At 43.3% G+C, this 18,383-nt stretch overlaps 1 protein-coding gene across 2 annotated transcripts in view; it reads left to right on the top strand.

Annotated features, from left to right (window-relative positions):
• Positions 1-18,383, top strand: part of PLEKHG7 (pleckstrin homology and RhoGEF domain containing G7) — an 83,456-nt gene that overhangs the window by 9,443 nt on the left and 55,630 nt on the right. The window contains exons 1-3 of one of the 2 annotated variants that reach the window (XM_027543174.1): positions 2,552-2,752; positions 9,588-9,715; positions 12,279-12,319. In XM_027543174.1, coding sequence (XP_027398975.1) covers positions 2,622-2,752; positions 9,588-9,715; positions 12,279-12,319 — 300 coding nt within the window. In that variant the 5' untranslated portion in view covers positions 2,552-2,621. Of the gene's footprint in view, positions 1-2,551; positions 2,753-9,587; positions 9,716-12,278; positions 12,320-18,383 lie in introns of those variants that run through there. The other variant, XM_027543173.1, reaches the window with a different exon arrangement.

Genomic DNA, 18,383 nt, shown 5'->3' with positions numbered 1-18,383 from the left:
GTCACCATCTGTAGTGATTTTGGAACCCAGAAAAATAAGGTCTGACACTGTTTCCACTGTTTCCCCATCTGTTTCCCATGAAGTGATGGGCCCAGATGCCATGATCTTTGTTTTCTGAATGTCAAGCTTTAAGCCAACTTTTTCCCTCTCCTCTTTCACTTTCATCAAGAGGCTTTTTAGTTCCTCTTCACTTTCTGCCATAAGGGTGGTGTCATCTGCATATCTGAGGTTATTGATATTTCTCCCGGCAATCTGGATTCCAGCTTGTGCTTCTTCCAGCCCAGTGTTTCTCATGATGTATTCTGCATATAAGTTAAATAAGCAGGATGACAATATACAGCCTTGACATACTCCTTTTTCTATTTGGAACCAGTCTGTTGTTCCATGTCCAGTTCTAACTGTTGCTTCCTGACCTGCATGTAGGTTTTTCAAGAGGCAGGTCAGGTGGTCTGGTATTCCCATCTCTTGAAGAATTTTCCACAGTTTATTGTGATCCACACAGTCAAAGGCTTTGGCATAGTCAAGAAAGCAGAAATAGATATTTTTCTGGAACTCTCTTGCTTTTTCTGTGATCTAGCAGATGTTGGCCATTTGATCTCTGGTTCCTCTGCCTTATCTAAAACCAGCTTGAACATCTGGAAGTTCACGGTTCACGTATTGCTGAAGCCTGGCTTGGAGTATTTTGAGCATTACTTTACTAGCATGTGAGATGAGTGCAATTGTGCGGTAGTTTGAGCATTCTTTGGCATTGCCTTTCTTTGGGATTGGAATGAAAACTGACCTTTTCCAGTGCTGTGGCCACTACTGACTTGTCCAAATTTGCTGGCATATTGAGTGCAGCACTTTCACAGCATCATCTTTCATGATTTGAAGTAGCTCCACTGGAATTCCATCACCTCCACTAGCTTTGTTCGTAGTGATGCTTTCTAAGGCCCACTTGACTTCACATTCCACAATGTCATACAGCATAGTGATTCAGTTATACATACATTCATTCTTTTTCAGTTTCTTTTCTCATATAGGTTATCACAAAATATTGAGTATAGTTACCTGTGCTATACAGTAGGTTCTTCCCGTTATCTATCTTATATATAGTGGTGTCTGTATGTTAATCCCATGGAATCTTTTTTTAAGAATGCCAAAGATGTCTTTGTCCTGTTTTTATAGGAGGAGCTTTAATTATTCATCTTTAAACATTTCTGCCGAGGTAAAGGTCATCACATAACTACTGCCCCACCCACTGGCCACTGGCGGGGAGAATAATAGCAAACCTAAACCCTTGGTTCACAGATCATGAGGAGCGGAAAGGGTCTCACTCACAGCTGTTCTCCACAGAAGGAAGCTGAGGCCTTAGGAAGCAACATGCCAAGGTCACACATAATGAACATCAGGGTTAGGAATCGCAGTCCTAAGTCGGGTAACCTGCCGCTCAGTTGTATTGCCCCCTACATTTGTCTCCTGTGGCTTCTTATTAATGTACCACTAACTAGTGACTTAAATCAAAAGACGTTTTATAGTCTGAGAGTTCTGGAAGCCACAGCTCCAAAGCCAAGGTGTCAGCAGAGCCACACTTCCTCTGGAAGCTGTCGGGGAGGACTGCTCCTTGATTCTTCATGCAGGCACTCCTTGGCTGTGGCTGCATCACTTTAATCATCTGCCTCTGTTTCCACTTGGCCTTCTCTCATCTCTGTCTTTTCTCTGGGTATCTCTTATAGGTACACATGTCATGGGATTTAGAGCCCACCTAGATAATCCAGAATAATCTCATCTCAAAGTCTTTTAATTACATCTGCAAAAACCCCTTTTAACACATTCACAGGCTCCAGGGCTGAAGAGATAGACATGTGTTTGGGGGGCAGGGAGTTTCCATTCAACCCACTGTGTTGTTTAGTCGCTAAGTCATGTCCGACTCTTTGTGACCCCCTGGACTGTGCAATTCCATAGACAGAGTACCCCCAGGCTCCTCCTCCATGGAGTTTTCCAGACAAGAATACTGAAGTGGGTTGCCATTTCCTTCTCCAGAGGATCTTCCCAACCTATGGATTGAACCCACATCTCCTTCATTGCAGGTGGGTTCTTATCTAAAATAGTAACCATCATTATATACCAATTAAAAAAAAAACAATATCTTAAATGGTTCATAGTACCGTTTTCTCTTCTTATTTCCAAGTCTTTTTGGAGTCTGACTTGGGTATTTTAATTGAATTCTTGCTCTGTTGTTCACTAACAGCGAGACCTTAAGTGAATGCCTATCTGTCCTTCTAAGCTTCAGTTTTCCTCGGCTCAATAATGAGAACAGTAATTTCCACTTCATAGAGTACTTGTGAAAATTAATGTTAGTGCATGTAAAGCTCTTAACAAAATGTCCAGTAACAGCTGATACTCAGGAAGTGCCCGCTGACTTTAAGTCAGAATAATGTGCACCATGAACAATCCAGTCTTTACAAAATTTATGTATTTGAGGTCCACTAGGGGACACATTTCCACCAGCCAGAAACTTTTCTGGCACTGACATGTGATCACAGGCTCATTGCTGAATGTGATGCCTGGGTGTGTGGCTTGCTCAACTGTGGGAGAGAATTCTCTGGATTCTCTACATTGTTGCCACCCCAGCCCACACCATGGACCTTCAGATCTTCAGCGGAAGACAGAATAAGGAGAATTTCTGGTACCAGAAAGGAGACAAGATTATTCCAGCAACCATGGGACTAGTTCCTTCAGATCTGACCGGCCTGGGGCATCACAACTCAGGGTTAGTGAAAGTGGTTTTGTCTGGGTTCGGGTGCAGGGGAGGCGGGGTTCTGGCAAGACAAAGAGGACTGTGAACTTTGAGTCAGACACCCAATTAGTTATGCAACCTCCTAGGTCCAGAATTTTATCCTAAAAGAAAGAACCAGAATAGCCAAGCATAGAACCAAAAGACAAAAAAAAAATGTGTTTCTCATAGTTGTTTGTTTAGTGTGCTTCTCCAAACTACTAAAGGGTAGCAAGAAAGTATTCAGCACTTAACCGTGACAATGGCATGCCAGCCACACCCCAGACATTCTGCAGTTACTCTCAGCTCATTCCTCAGTTTAATCTTCCTCTGAGGAAATTGGGTACCAAAACTCTTCCGCACCCTCTTCACACAGGATGCCATGACCCCATGTACATACCATTTCATTCGAGGAAAGGAGATAAGTCTGAATTTATTGCAGTGATTGCTTCCAGGGAGGAATCAATTTAGAACTGGACACAGTGACCCTGTGTGCGTGCTACATCTTAAAAGAAGCAGTCCCATTTAGAATAGCAAAAATAAGATTCAGAATCCTGATACAGCTATCAGAATTAAAGAGATATTTTTAAAACATTCTAGGCCTGACATTACACTTTCAGATTCTTATTCAATTAGTCTGGGCTGCCTCTGTGGTCAGCCCCATTGTAGGGACAGCTATTATAAGGCCAGTGATGAGTTTACTATCCTTTAGCAGTTACTGAAAGAAGTAGGTGGGGCTTGCTTGGTGGCTCAGTTGTAAAGAATCTGCCTGCAATGCAGGAGACCCAGGTTCGATCCTTGGGTCAGGAAGATCCCCTTAGGAAAGGAATGGCTACCCACTCCAGTGTTACTGCCTGGATAATTCCATGGGCTGAGGAGCCTGGTGGGCTGTAGTCCATGGGGTCACAAGAGTCGGACATGACTGGGTGACTAACACTCAGACTTTGGAACCCCCAGCACCTCTCCCCTCATGAGACCTAAATGCAGAGTCATTCTGAATTCATTGCACCTGCATTAACATCACTAATCCAATAATCTGAGCATCTCTGGCTGATACAGGCATGGGTTCCTGTGCAGAGTGCCCAGAAATGTAGTCTGCTGCCAGGCACAGGTGATGCAGAGGCAGGTTTTCTGCACCAGTTCATGTCTCTTCATTTATTATGTGCAAATACTCTTTCTTATTGTTTTCCTAGGTCTCCATGTGGTTACAGCTGTAATTCTTGATATTTTTATTAACCCATTCCCTCTTCTGATGAACACAAGAATGTCATCAGAGCTTCTGTTACAGCATTCCATGGGCATGCCCACCTTTCTAGAATGAGCATCCCTGGGTTTTAGACACCAAGGCAATAAGGCCAAGGTCATGACTCAAGCCTAGTACAAGGCAGTTGTTTTCCCTCTGTTCCATGTGTGCACACTGAATGCCAAAACTGCCCTAATGTGCTCCCAAAAGGATGCCTCACGTCAGCAGGTATCCCAGACCAGGAAGAAATGGATAGGGGTAACTGAATCACCTTTAAAGGTGGAGGAACTCAAATTGCATTCTGTGTGTTGTGTGTGCATACAATTATTCATTTGTGATCCAGAATGGAAGAGCAAATTCATTTGGAATCTATCTATCATTCTATAGATCAATATGGCTGTTTATTCAACAAGCTTATTTGGATATCTGTTCTATGTCAAGTTCTATACTTGATGCTTAAATTCTGTGATAATAGGGCACAGCATGAGCCTTCAGTGAAATCACTGTAGAGGCGAAGTGGAAGGAAGTGGGAGGAAGTAGGGCAAGGTGGCTGGCTCTCTTTGGGTAGATTAGGAAAGATTTCTGGAAGGAGAGCGTCTAAGCTAGAACTTAGAGATGCCTATGAGTGTGTGTGCCTGGCAAAGTGGAGGTAGGCAGATGGGAACTACCTGAGCCAAGTCATGGAGGCGTGATGTGCAGGGTAAGTTTAAACAGTGAGTAGCTAGCTATTACTGGAGTACACATTCTGCAGAAGATTGTGTCAGAAGGGGAGAGTGATGACTCAGTGTGCACAGGTTTGGTTATTATTCATTTCGTCAAGAAATATTTATTAATCCCTTACTGAACACAGGGATTTAGACCAGGAGGTAGGCACTTAGGGTAAGAGGGGAGTAGATACGACACAAATGTGCACAACTATGTTGTAAAGACTTCCCTGTGGCTCAGACGGTAAAGCGTCTCCCTACCATGCAGGAGACCTGGGTTCGATTCCTGGGTCGGGAAGATCTCCTGAAGAAGGAAATGGCAACCCACTCCAGTATTCTTGCCTGGAAAATCCTACGGACAGAGGAGTCTCGTAGGCTACAGTCCATGGGGTCACAAAGAGTTGGACACGACTGAGCGACTTCACTCACTCACCGTGTAAAGTAAGATACTTTCCACAAGGGAGGACAACCTCAGAAGTCTTTTATTCATTCATGTTCATCAGTAACCATGGACTGAGTACTAAAGGAGCACCCACCGATGCAAATGATAAGACATGCTTCTTAAATAGAAGGAGATGGCATTCTAGTAGGATAAAGAACATGATGTTGTAGTATATTCGACAATCAACATAATCACATTTACTGACAGCTTACTAAGTTCCCGTCACGGATCTAAGTGCTGCATGTTGATCAGTTGATCTTCACACAAAAAGTAGGTATGGTCATAGTCTACATTTCACAAATGGCAGTCAGGACCAGAGAGGTTACTTGCTCAGTCAAGGTCACTCAGCTAAGATTAAAGTCCAGGCAATTTGACTCCACATTCTTAGCCATTGTTCTAGAGAACTATAGAAGCATGGAAGAGAAATGCATAAGCCAGCTTGGATGAGGCCAGGGAAGACTGATTCTTCTATTCCACCATTCATTATGTCCTCTCAAAGTCCCAAGGGAGCATAAAGATAGCTTATAGAATCTTAAGCCAAATTCATAGTACTTACCAGATTGTATACCATCTAGAGTTTAAGCTCAAAAGAACAAACTCTTCCCCCAAAGTTTATGTAGCCTACATTTCCTATTTAAGTTACTGTATTTTTTCTAATCCCCTCTATCCGCATAAATACCAAACCTCATTATTTGCTTCCAGGGTCTTTATCAGGAACAGTATCAAGTTAACAGGGAAGCTTCTAATACTTGTTTTCAGGGTACCTCTTGGGGCTCCCAGAGGTTTATGCTACCTAATACCTTTTGGATAGCACTGTGAAAATTCCTGGCTGAATTTATGTACAGCTGCTAATTCATTATATATCAGTTCCAGTGTTCTGTTTGCAAAATGAAGAAACTAGAATTGTTATTTCTCATTCAAATTACTGTAAGTTTTCCAGCTTCCACTTAACTCAGACCCCTCCATCCTTATGACCATCATGGACATTAGATTGGCAAATAACAAAAATGGGAGAGTTGTGAAAAATTGTAACTCTAATGATTTTGTTAAAAACGTCATCAAAAATAAGTGGTGAGAAAGTCAAATGAGAGTGCAGAATTCTTGGAGAAGGAAGTCCAGGATGAGATGTGTGTCAGTTAAGACAGCCTTTGTCTGCATATCAGAACCCAAGTAGAACAGCATAAGCAAATAAAGGATATTCTCTTGTAACATAACCAGTCCTGTCAGGCTGCCCCTTCTCTCCGGTTCTGCTGTTCCATTTGCAAGATCACTGGTATGCTTGCAGGTATCAAGCCGTGTTCATGACAACAATAAGGGAAAAGGGTGAATGTAGCCACCTCTGTCCCCTTTGAAAAATTTTCCTAAGAGCCACACCCTGAAACTTCGGTTTAAATCTCATTGGCCAACTTTGTGTCATATAGCCTCTGCTAGCTGCAAGGGAATCAGGGCTTGTCAGTGCAGTAACTCAGCACATGGCACCCCTGACAAGCAGTGTTTTGACGAGGGCGTGCACATTGGCTTGATAGCTAGCAGTTCTGCAACATTATTCTAAAATTTCCCAATTAAAAAGAACAGAGAGAGGCCAGTCAAAATAAATTTTTAAATCCTAGGACATGCAGCTAATTGAATAAATCTGAGCCTGATTTTATCTAAGTAATTTCCTTTCAAGTTCCTTAGATAATCCATGGCCCTAAATCTCATGAGATGAATAGGAGTTAGACAGGTTTGGAGAGGGCAGAGAGAGTACAAAGCATTCCCAGTTAAGTCACTGACATGTGAAACATTTTGTGGGAAATTACAGTCCATTCCCAGAGAATAAATGGCAAAGTAAAGAGTATTAGGAAGGTTATTGGGCCAATTCATGGAAGGCTTGTATGGATGCTTTAAAAACATGTTTATCTGAAGCTAGGAGGGACTAGGGCCAGACTTATATTTTGGATAACTTATATTTAGTGACTGGGTGTGGGATGGGACCAAAATGATGGAGCAGAAGATAAAAGTGATGAGACAACTGTGTTAATACAGATGGAAGCCGTTGAGGCCCTGGCCTAGGGGATGCCAGACAGCACACAAATATGGAGAAATATTTCTTTGAGTGTCAGGGGAGACTTCTTAGAGGAAGCAGGTTTTTATAACTGACAGTTAACTTTCTTTTATGCCTCTATCATCTGTATGCAGAGTCTGAGGCATTCTTACCTCATAGATTTTGTAGGAATTTATGAGACATAGGTTATTCACTGGAGAAGGCAATGGCACCCCACTCCAGTACTCTTGCCTGGAAAATCCCACGGACAGAGGAGCCTGGTAGGCTGCAGTCCATGAGGTCGCTAAGAGTCGGACACGACGGAGCGACTTCACTTTGACTTTTCACTTTCATGCATTGGAGAAGGAAATGGCAACCCACTCCAGTATTCTTGCCTGGAGAATCCCAGAGACGGGGATTCTCTGGGATTCTTGCCTGGAGAAACCCAGAGATCTGTCTGTGGGGTTGCACAGAGTCGGACACGACTGAAGCAACTTAGCAGCAGCAGCAGCAGGTTATTCACTAATTATACATGCCCATACAACTTGTCCTACTGTTCGTATGTAAAATGATCTAAAATGTTTTTAGCAAAAGGCTGAGGATTTGGAATATATTTTAAAGGTAGGAAAGACGTATATCAAGGTACTTGTATTCTCAAAATCAGTTGTTCTCCAACTCTGAGTATCTAGCTGCTGCTGCTAAGTCACGTCATTCGTGTCCAACTCTGTGCTACCACATGGACTGTAGCCCACCAGGCTCCTCTGTCCATGGCATTCTCCAGGCAAGAGTACTGGAATGGGTTGCCATTGCCTTCTCCCTGAGTATCTAGGGAACTGGATAAAACCGCAGATGCGGGGGTCCACCTTCAGACATACTGGATCAGAAGCCAAGAGTTAGGACTTGGGGATGGGTAATAAAATAAATTCCACCAGCTATTCTAATACCAAGCTTTGGTCAACAGCATGTTAGGCCTGATAGGACATGAACAGGACCCCAGCAGCAGATATATTGATAGGAAGAAGGGCATGAGAGCCCAGAATATTCAGTTATGAGACAAGAGATGAAAGTACAGGCAGAAAGGGCATCAATCCTGCAAAAAAGTCAGCAGCATGGCACTTGGCTACAAGGCGTGGAGGACTCACGCTGTAGGCAGGTGGGAAAGTGGAAGGATCAGAGGAAGGACTGGCCTAGGGAGCCTCAAGGGGCTCCAGGCAAGGCCTCTTTGTTGGAGGAGGAAAGCTGCATGGCAATGACCCAAATCATAATATCCAAAGGAATATGACAGACCCAGACTCCCAACTTTCAAGGCAGATTCATAGCTAGACTTTTTGTTGGAGACAAAATTCCTCTGTATATAAGGTAAATGATATGCTAAGCTATTTGATTAAAAAGGGAATTTAGAGATTACATAGGTTGGTAAGTAGAGGGAATTGCATTCCCTCATCCTCAAAATAGACTAAAGGAATATCTGAACAGCTCTAATGGGGAAACTCTGAAAATCCTACAATTGAATCCTCTCATTCCTTACTCATTTTGTTCCTTAGAAATCACTGATCACATGCCTATTGGTTTTGCGGCTACTCCGCACTGTGTCTGATGTCAACCATTTATATTGTGCACATCTGACAGGAAGTTTCATGAAATACGGTAGAAGAAAGAAGTTAGATAGGCCTGTTGGCTAAGCTTTTCCAACAGCAGTTGCCATTTTTCCCAGGGAAAAATAAAAGTGTTGCCCTTAAACAACCAGCCTCCGATATCTAGGGGTGTGTGTGGTGGCCATGCACACACGTCCTGTTCCCTCTGAGGCCATATGAGTAACTTGCAAAGATTCTTGTGTTTAAAGGCTTTCTCCTAGTGTCCTCCTGAGTCAGAACACATCTGGTATGTTTGTGTTGACACTTCCAGGTAAACTCTTCTGCTTTGGATTAGTCAAAAACCATCAACAGTCAATAAGGCTCAGAAAGGTGTCAAACATGGGGTGTGTGGGTCATCACAGCCCTCCATGCCTGGAGTGGCCTCCTAAGAAAGCCAGCATTAATCAGGCTGCCAGCAGTCACTTCTCAGAGAAGGCAATGGCACCCCACTCCAGTACTCTTGCCTGGAAAATCCCATGGACAGAGGAGCCTGGTAGGCTGCAGTCCATGGGGTCGCTAAGAGTCAACACGACTGAGCGACTTCACTTTCACTTTTCACTTTCACGAATTGGAGAAAGGCAATGGCAACCCACTCCAGTGTTCTTGCCTGGAGAATCCCAGGGACAGGGGAGCCTGGTGGGCTGCCGTCTATAGGGTCACACACAGTTGGAAACGACTGAAGTGACTTAGCAGCAGCAGTCACTTCTGAGTACCTAGGGGTGGTCTGAGTGATACCCCTCCCTGCATGTCAGCTATAAGCACTCTCCTTCCGTCTCCTGAACACAGATTCTACGAGCACAGGAGGAGTTCTGTGGTGCTCAACTTACCTGGCCTTGAGGTGTTCCCCGGGGATCTTCTGGTGTCAGCTGGAGCTGCAGACTACCTGTGCCATCCACTTCTGCTGCTGAATTCAGGTCCTGTCTGTTCAACTTTTATTATATGCCTGCTATGGGATGGATGTTACAATAAGCAGAGGATATTTACAGAATATTTAATGACTACGAGAACACGGGCACTAACAAGTTAGATATCTCAGCAACTAGAACAAGCATCAGCCGTGAATTATGGAAACCTACTGAATGGGGCATCCCACTTACAGAGACAGATAAGTTATGGACCTTCCTCAAAAGGTCCTCTTGTCAAATAATATACCCCATGTCCAGGACCTGGAACAGGTACACCAAGTGACGGTCAGCGTCCTGGAGCAGAGTGCCCTCTCTGGGCTGCTGGGCAGCATCCCTGCCATCGCTGTAACCCACCCCCTGCTCCTGGCCACCAGCCTCACACCAGTGTCTCCAGCGAGGGTGGCACTATGTGGAGACAAAGGCCCTGGTGACAGCAGATTACTGTCGCTCTAGCAGACTAGAGAGAGGCAGCCTTAAGGGTGAATCTTCTGCATTTTGAAGTCAGTTGTGGGGGAAAAAAAAAAAACAGTTGCGGTGTTCAGGACACACTCCCATGGTCCTGATGGGAGCCATTCAGAGCTAAAAGGAGACTTGAAGATTATCATTCACCCTGGTAGTTTTTAAACTGGCTTTGTTCTTAGCAGAGCCCTTTTTTACAGAAGAATACTTCCTTGGAAATCCAGTCTACAAAACAGATCCGGATGGAGTTTCAGTGCTTGAAAATGGGGTGAGTCCCAAAGACTCACCTCCAAGGCATTCCCCTGAAGCCAGGGGCCACCTGTGGCAGCATACTTGGGAAACCACCCAGCTCTTTCCTCATTCCCATGTGTGCCTAGCGAGACACAGAAAGGAAAGGTGACCTAGTCATGGTGCCCGCTGGTCTGTGTCAGAGGAATGGGATTCAGACTCTTGACTGAATGCTCTCCATCAGCCTGCACCAACCACCTGTTGTACAGGCAGTCATAGTCTTATATATGGAACTCAGCCATAAGTGAATAACATTCGTATAGCTCTTCAATCTTTATAGAGCCCTTTCACATCTACTGTCTTAGATGACACAACAATCCAAGTGACCATCTGTCTCATAGGATACGGCCACCCAAATGAACACACAAAAAGGGATTCAGTGGACTCCAGGGACTCAAGGCCAGGCCCCTTGACATTAAAGCTAGTTCTAACCACAGTGTAGCCTTAGGAGTTAGACCATGTTCTGTAAGGCTTTGCAAGTGCTCTAAACTGGGTAACAGCTAAAGCAGTACTTCCCAGATGAAGAGCTTCAGTGTTGTCTGAAAAATTCTGGGGTCCTATGCCAGACCTTCTGAACCAGAAACTCTGGGAATGGGGCCCAGCAGTATGCTTTTTAATAAGCCCCCCAGGTGATTCTTTTGCCAGCTAAAGGTTGAGATCCACTATGCTGAGGAACAAGGTCACAACTGCTACATGATATTCTTTGTTCTTTGCTAGGCGGGTATGCCTGGCATCCCAGTAGATGCCACATAATGAAAGATATGCAGCATTCTTCACCGTATCCCTCCATGCCCTCATCTCCAGGAGTTTAGAACAGAGTCCTCATGTTCCCAAACCATGGTCTCCTGTGGTGCTTCTCCAAAGACCCCAATTATCGCAGTTCAATTTGGACATCATAATTCACCACCAGATGTTTGAAGGCTGAGAGTGGTAAAGCAGATTTGTTTCTAAGGAGGGTTCCACCTAATCTCCCCTTTAAAAAGATCAATAAGGTGGTCAGAATGAGCAAAATAATTGGTTGGATTCCAGGGTTCCAGTGGGAAAAGTCCCTCAAGCACACTCTTTTGGTAAATGCTTTCATCTGATGGAAGTATTATTATGCAGAATCTCCTGATGAATTAGTAGAAACAGAGACAAACCTTTAAGACATCCATTTTGCGTGTGGAATTATCAGAACATCTCACCTAAACTTGAGAGATGACTCCCAGCCTTTTCTGGGTTGCATTAAAAATTAATGAAAATGACATAAAAATCAAGAATCCACAATCTAATCTCTTTATTTCCTGATCATCAAAAGAATGTGTTACTGAATGACTTCACAATTTAAGGTGACTCCTAAGGACTATGTGGATGATGTCCAGTAGAGACAATAAGGCCCTAATCTAAAGATCGGTAATATGTTGATGTCCCCCTATTTCAGGAGTCTGCACTCATCCACACCTGGGGATTATATGCTAGGGTGGTTTCCAGTGTTAAAATGAAGCCCTTTCAGCCCCAAAGTCCTATAACTCTGTCTAAAATTAATTATGCAGCATTTTATTGCATTTTATAGATTTCTCCTTGAACAGTAGGGGGAAAAGAGGCTGAAACAGGACAGTATCACCAGAAGGTAGAACAGAACACCAGCCTTTCCATTGCAGCATCGTTTCATTCACTCAGCTGCATAAATATAAATATTCATTCTGTGCATTCTCAAGAGGAGAATTAAAGCAGGAAAAATTCTGTTTGGCTCCTTTGGAAAAGCGGGTTTTGTAAAGCCCTGCCTTGATCTGTCACTAGTTCCTCAAAGTACTAACATATCTTCTCTAATTTCTTCACCCACCAGAGTCCAAAAAGCCAAGATGGCCTTTCTCCAAGAGAGGAGTGGTGAGTATTGAGCAATTGTCATTTTTGCTTTAATTAAGCTTCCAGTAGCTGGGAAATGAAGGAATGTCTGAAAAGCTTCTTCATCGCACTTCATCTTCTTGTGACAGCAGATGGCACGTGAAGTTTATATCATCACATTTGTAGTAGTGGCTGCAGGACTTGCCAAGTGATGCCACTTGGTGCAGTGATACAGTGCTAATTGCCAGTGGTTAATGAGCTCTGCAAGAAAACAAAGCAGTCCTGATATCGTGATGCCTTACAGCTCCAAATTTATAACTTGACACAGCGTAGGAAACAGCTCACTTGATGGAGAAAACTTGCACAAGCGTATGCCCCAGTTTGCAGTCAGTGTCGAGCATATTGGGAACATTGAAAAGTTAATGAGATATTACAGAAACAGATTCTACAGATACAGACTATTTCTGGGAAAGCCAGTTGGATTAATCCTAGTGGATTTTCTTTAATTCCTGGTGCTCTCAATTATTGAAGAGTTATAAATTGAAAATCAGCGGTGCCTGATTCTTTCCTGCCTAGGACGTGAGCTGGCCACAGTGAAACCTTCCCTGCCAACATGCTAAGGACAGAGGGAAGGAGGGTTCCTCACTCCTGGAGTGAGGAGGAAGGAGAGGAACTGACTGTGTTCACCCCACAACACCTACACACCACAGCCAGCAGCACCAGGAGGGCCTTATGAGTAGTTACTGCACCTCTTTGTGTTAAAAAAAAAAAAAAAAATCTGCTCACATGGCCTCTCCAATCAGTTTGCCATCAGTTGCTGACATCTAACTTGGAGGTTCTATGGATGCATATACCTTGATATTTTTTTTAAGTACCATAGCTAGGTTAAAGGCTCTCTGAGATTTCAATCCCAGCTGCTCCACTTACTGCTCTGTGACCTTGGCCAAATGAATTCATTTCCCTCAGCTGCAAGTCCTTCCCTGTTTAAGAAAGAAAAAAAAAAAAGCAGAGGGTAATAGTACCAGCCTCATAGGGTGGTTGTGACAAATAAATAATGCATCTCAAGTGTATCCCAGCACTGGGTACATCTGCAAAAAATCAGTATTGGCCATATTTTTGAGAGTATCATTTGTAACCAGGGTTTGGAACACTGCTTGTTCTCATAATCAAGTATATGAGTGACTTTCACGTTATTTTTTCAAGGGGAAAAAGTTTGTGTGAGTGTTTCAGTCACTTTGGGCCACTGTAAAATACCACAGGCCAGGTGGCTGAAACTGCTAATATTTATTTCTCACATCTATGGAGGCTGGGAAGTCCCAGATCGGAGTGCCACATGGTTAGGTTCTGGTGAGAGTTCTTTTCCTGGCTTCCAGATGGCCTGCTCCACAGTGTCTTCACATGTGGGGAGAGAGCTCTGGTGTCTCTTCCTCTTCTTATACGGATACTAATGTCACCGTGAGGGCCCTACCCTCATGACCTCATCTAAACCTAATTACCTCCCAACAGTTTCACCTGCAAATACCACTGAGGGGTTTGGGCTTTAAATATATGAATATTAGGGGAACAGAAACATTCAGTCCATAGGGACACAGTCTAAACATCACAAGTTGAAAATCATAAACTATTAGTAAAACTATAATTTGTCACCAGGGCTGTTGCTCACCAGTCATTCTCATTTTGCCCCTCTTTAGGGATGAGATATGACTGTTTTCCTGGCAGGTCTGAGGCAGGGCCTGTGGTGCTGCCTCTCCTGGGATCCTTGCTTATTTAAATGAAAGCAGAGTCAGCTGTCAGTCAGGTCTGGAGTCTCAGCATGCTTGCAGTCATGTCTGACTCTTTGCAATCCCCTGGACTGTAGCCCACCAGACTCCTCTGTCTATAGGATTCTCCAGCAAGGATACTGGAGTGGGTTGCCATTTCCTTCTCTAAGGTGAGAGGAAGGGGCATCTCCCATCAGCTGTCCTGAGGGCTCCTCCAGAGCAGGAAGCTAGATTGTGCTTTCAGAAGGAAAGACTTACCTAAGGAAGGGATATACCTACAAGTTTTTATGATGTATCTGTTTTTTTCCCATAAAGTAATTTGTTCCACATGTATTGGATAGCTGTATGTGCCAAATACTGGACTAGGTATATAAGATGCCAAGATGCTCATTCTTAGCTTACAATTGAGAAAGTCAGACTGACCTGTAAATTGGCAAAAAATTAGATAAATGGCTTGCACAGTGTTGGAGGTGGGTAGGCAGAGGTGGAGATACACAGAGAACAATCAGTGAAATGACAAAATGTTTCAGCAAATGTTCTCAGTCAGTAATGGAGGGAAATTCATTTCCTAAAGGCCTACTTTTAAAGGGACACAATATCTGGTCTCCTTAAAATTAGTGTTTACTCCTCCATCTTTCCGGAGAAGGCAATGGCACCCCACTCTAGTACTCTTGCCTGGAAAATCCCATGGACGGAGGAGCCTGGTGGGCTGCAGTCCGTGGGGTCGCTGAGGGTCGGACACGACTGAGCGACTTCACTTTCACTTTTCACTTTCATGCGCTGGAGAAGGAAATGGCAACCCACTCCAGTGTTCTTCCCTGGAGAATCCCAGGTACGGGGGAGCCTGGTGGGCTGCCGTCTATGGGGTTGCACAGAGTTGGACACGACTGAAGTGACTTAGTAGCAGCCTCCATCTTTTTAGCCTTTTTTATTGAGCAATTCATATCTATATAAATGATAATCCACATCAACCATATTGTCACGTATTTCCCCAGTCTATCACAGGTATTTCCTTTCATTACCTTTCTTTCTTCTCTCCTTAATTTCTCCTTCATTTCTTCCCAACCATCAGTAACAGCATTTGTAATAAAAGTAAGCACATATATAATTTTTACCATGTTATAAGATAGTGTTTCTGTTTACATATTCCTGTTTAGGTATTTCATAGTTTACATATGTTAGCTCATTAATTCTCACAACAAACCAACAAGGTAGATAACATTATCACCCCCATTTTGCAAATGGGGAAACTGAGGTTCAGAGAGGTTTGAATAGCTTGCCTGAGATCGCAGAGCTCGTAAGTGACAGTGGGGATGTGTCTGAGCAGCCCCCGGCAGTACGGCTCTGAATCCGTTTTAGCCCCAGTACCAAACTGTTGCTCCGGCTGTGGGGCCCATGACCAGACCTGGGTACCCCTCCCTCCTCCTCCTCATCACAGCTCTCAAAGACCTCTTCTCTCCTCACCAATTCAAGCCAACCACCAGAAAATCCACATATTCACATATAGTCAACCCTCTGTGTCTGTAGGTTCTGTATCCTTGAATTCAACCAACTGCAAATAAAAAATATTTGAAAAAAATACTCCAGAAATTTCCAAAAAGCAAAACTTGAATTTGCCATGCAGCAACAACAGTATACATACTATTTGCATTGTGTTAGGTATAAGTTGGAGAAGGCAATGGTACCCCACTCCAGTACTTTTGCCTAGAAAATCCCATGGATGGAGGAGCCTGGTAGGCTGCAGTCCATGGGGTCGCTAGAGTCTGATACGACTGAGCGACTTCACGTTCACTTTTCACTTTCATGCATTGGAGAAGGAAATGGCAACCCACTCCAGCGTTCTTGCCTGGAGAATCCCAGGTACGGGGGAGCCTGGTGGGCTGCCCTCTCTGGGGTCGCACAGAGTCGGACACGACTGAAGCGACTTAGCAGCAGCAGCAGCAGGTATTAGTAGTCTAGTGGGCTTCCCTTGTGGCTCAGTTGATAAAAAATCTGCCTGCAATGCGGGAGACCTGGGTTCAGTACCTTGGTTGGGAAGATCCCCTGGAGAAGGGAAAGGCTACCCGCTCCAGTATTCTGGCCTGGAAAATTCCATGGACTGTATAGTCCATGGGGTCAGAAAGAGTCAGACACGACTGAGCAACTTTCACTTTAGAGGTGATTTAAAGTATATGAGAGGATGTGTGTAGACTATATGAAAATACATTTTATATAAGGGACTTTAGCATCTGTGCATTTTGATATTTGAGGTCCTAAAACCATTCCCCCTAGGATACTGAGGGCTGACTATATATCAATTTATTCCAGTTCCATATCACCAGTGTCTACTACAAACTTTCATTCCACCTACCTCTTAGTTGTTTTTTAATTGGAGGAAAATTGCTTTATGATGTTGTGATGGTTTCTGTAGTACAATGCTAATCAGCCATAATTGTGCATATGCCTCCTCCCTCTTGAGCCCCCTTCCCCTCCCCTGACCCCATCCCTCTAGGTCATCACAGACCGTCTGGCTGGGTTACCTGTGTTATGTAGCAGCTTCTCACCAGATGTCTATTTTAAACATGGTAGTGTATATGTGTCTGAGCTGCTTTCCCCGTTTGTTCTGCTCTCTCCTTCCCCCACTGTGTCCACAAGTCAATTATCTGTATCTGCATCTACATTCTTGCCTGCCAGTAGGGTCATCAGTACCATTTTTCTAGATTCCATGTATATGTGTTAATACACGATATTTTTTTTCTCTTTCTGACTTCACTCTGTACAACAGGCTCTAGGTTCATCCAGCTCACTAAAACTGACTCAAATTTGTTCCCTTTTTATGACTGAGTCATATTCCGTTGTGTATATGTACCACATCTTCTTTATCCATTCATCTGTCAGTGGACATCTAGGTTGCTTCTCTGCCCTACCTATTATAAATAGTGCTGCTGTGAACTTTGGGGTACATGTGTCTTTTTCAATTATGGTTTTCTCAGAGTATATGCCCAGTAGTGGGATTGCTGAGTAGTTTTATTCCTAGTTTTTTAAGAAATTTCTATGCTGTTCTCCATATGTCAATATGGAATCTCCCATACTGTTACATATAGTGACTGTATCAATTTACTTTCCCACCAACAGTGCAAGAGGGTTCCCTCTTCTTGCACATCCTTTCTAGCATTTACTGTTTGTAGATTTTTGGTTGATGGCCATTCTGATTGGTGTAAGGTAGTTTTGATTTGCATTTCTCTAGTAATTAGTGATATTCAGTGTCTTCGTGTGTTTATTGACTATCTGTATGTCTTCTTTGGAGAAATGTCTGTTAAGGTCTTCTGCCTGTTTTTGATTGGGATGGGTTTTTTTTTTTTTTTTTTTCTGATATTGCACTGTATGAGCTGCTTGTATATTTTGGAGATTAATCCTTTGTCAGTTGTTTCATATACCATTATTTTCTCCCATTCTGAATTCTCTAGTGCTCAGTCGTGTCCGAATCTTGGTGACCCCATTGATCGTAGCCTGCCAAGCTCTTCTGTCTGTGGGATTTCCCAGACAAGAATACCGGAGTGGGTTGCCATTTCCTTCTCTCATCTTGAGGGTTGTCTTTTAATCTTGTCTATTGTTTCCCTTGCTGTGCAAAAGCTTTGAAGTTTCATTAGGTTCCATTTGTTTTTGTTTTTATTTCCGTTACTCAAGGAGGTAGGTCAAAGGGAATCTTGCTGTGATTTATGTCAAAGAGTGTACTGCCTCTGTTTTCCTCTAAGAGCTTTATAGTTTCTGGCCTTACATTTAAGTCCTTAATCCATTTCCAGTTTATTTTTGTGTAAGGTGTTAGGAAGTGTTCTATTTTCATATTTTTACATATATCTGTCCAGTCTTCCCAGCACCACTTACTGAAGAGGCTGTCTTTCTCCCATTGTATATTCTTGCCTCTTTAGTCAAAGATAAGGTGCCCATAGGTGCATGGGTTTATCTCTGGGTTGTCTATCTTGTTCCATTGGTCTATATTTCTGTTTTTGTGCCAGTACCATACTGTCTTGATGACTGTAGCTTCATAGTATCATCTGAAGCAAGGAAGATTGATTCCTCTAGTTTTATTTTTTCTTTCTCAGGATTGCTTTAGCTATTCAGGGTCTTTCATGTTTCCTTACAGACTGAAATTTATTGTTCTACTTCTGTGAAAAATACCATTGGTAGTTTGAAAATGATTGCATTGAATCTGTACATTGCTTTGGATAGTATAGTCATTTTTGCAATATTGATTCTTCCAATCCAAGAGCATGGTGTATCTCCATCTGTGTCAAGTTTAATTTCTTTAATCAGTGTATTATAGTTCTCTGCAATAGAGGTCTTTGTCTTTAGATAGGTTTATTCCT

This window comes from Bos indicus x Bos taurus, chromosome 5, assembly GCF_003369695.1.
Source record: "Bos indicus x Bos taurus breed Angus x Brahman F1 hybrid chromosome 5, Bos_hybrid_MaternalHap_v2.0, whole genome shotgun sequence".
Classification (NCBI taxonomy): Eukaryota; Metazoa; Chordata; class Mammalia; order Artiodactyla; family Bovidae; genus Bos; species Bos indicus x Bos taurus.
This window is presented reverse-complemented; position numbering and strand designations above follow the sequence as displayed.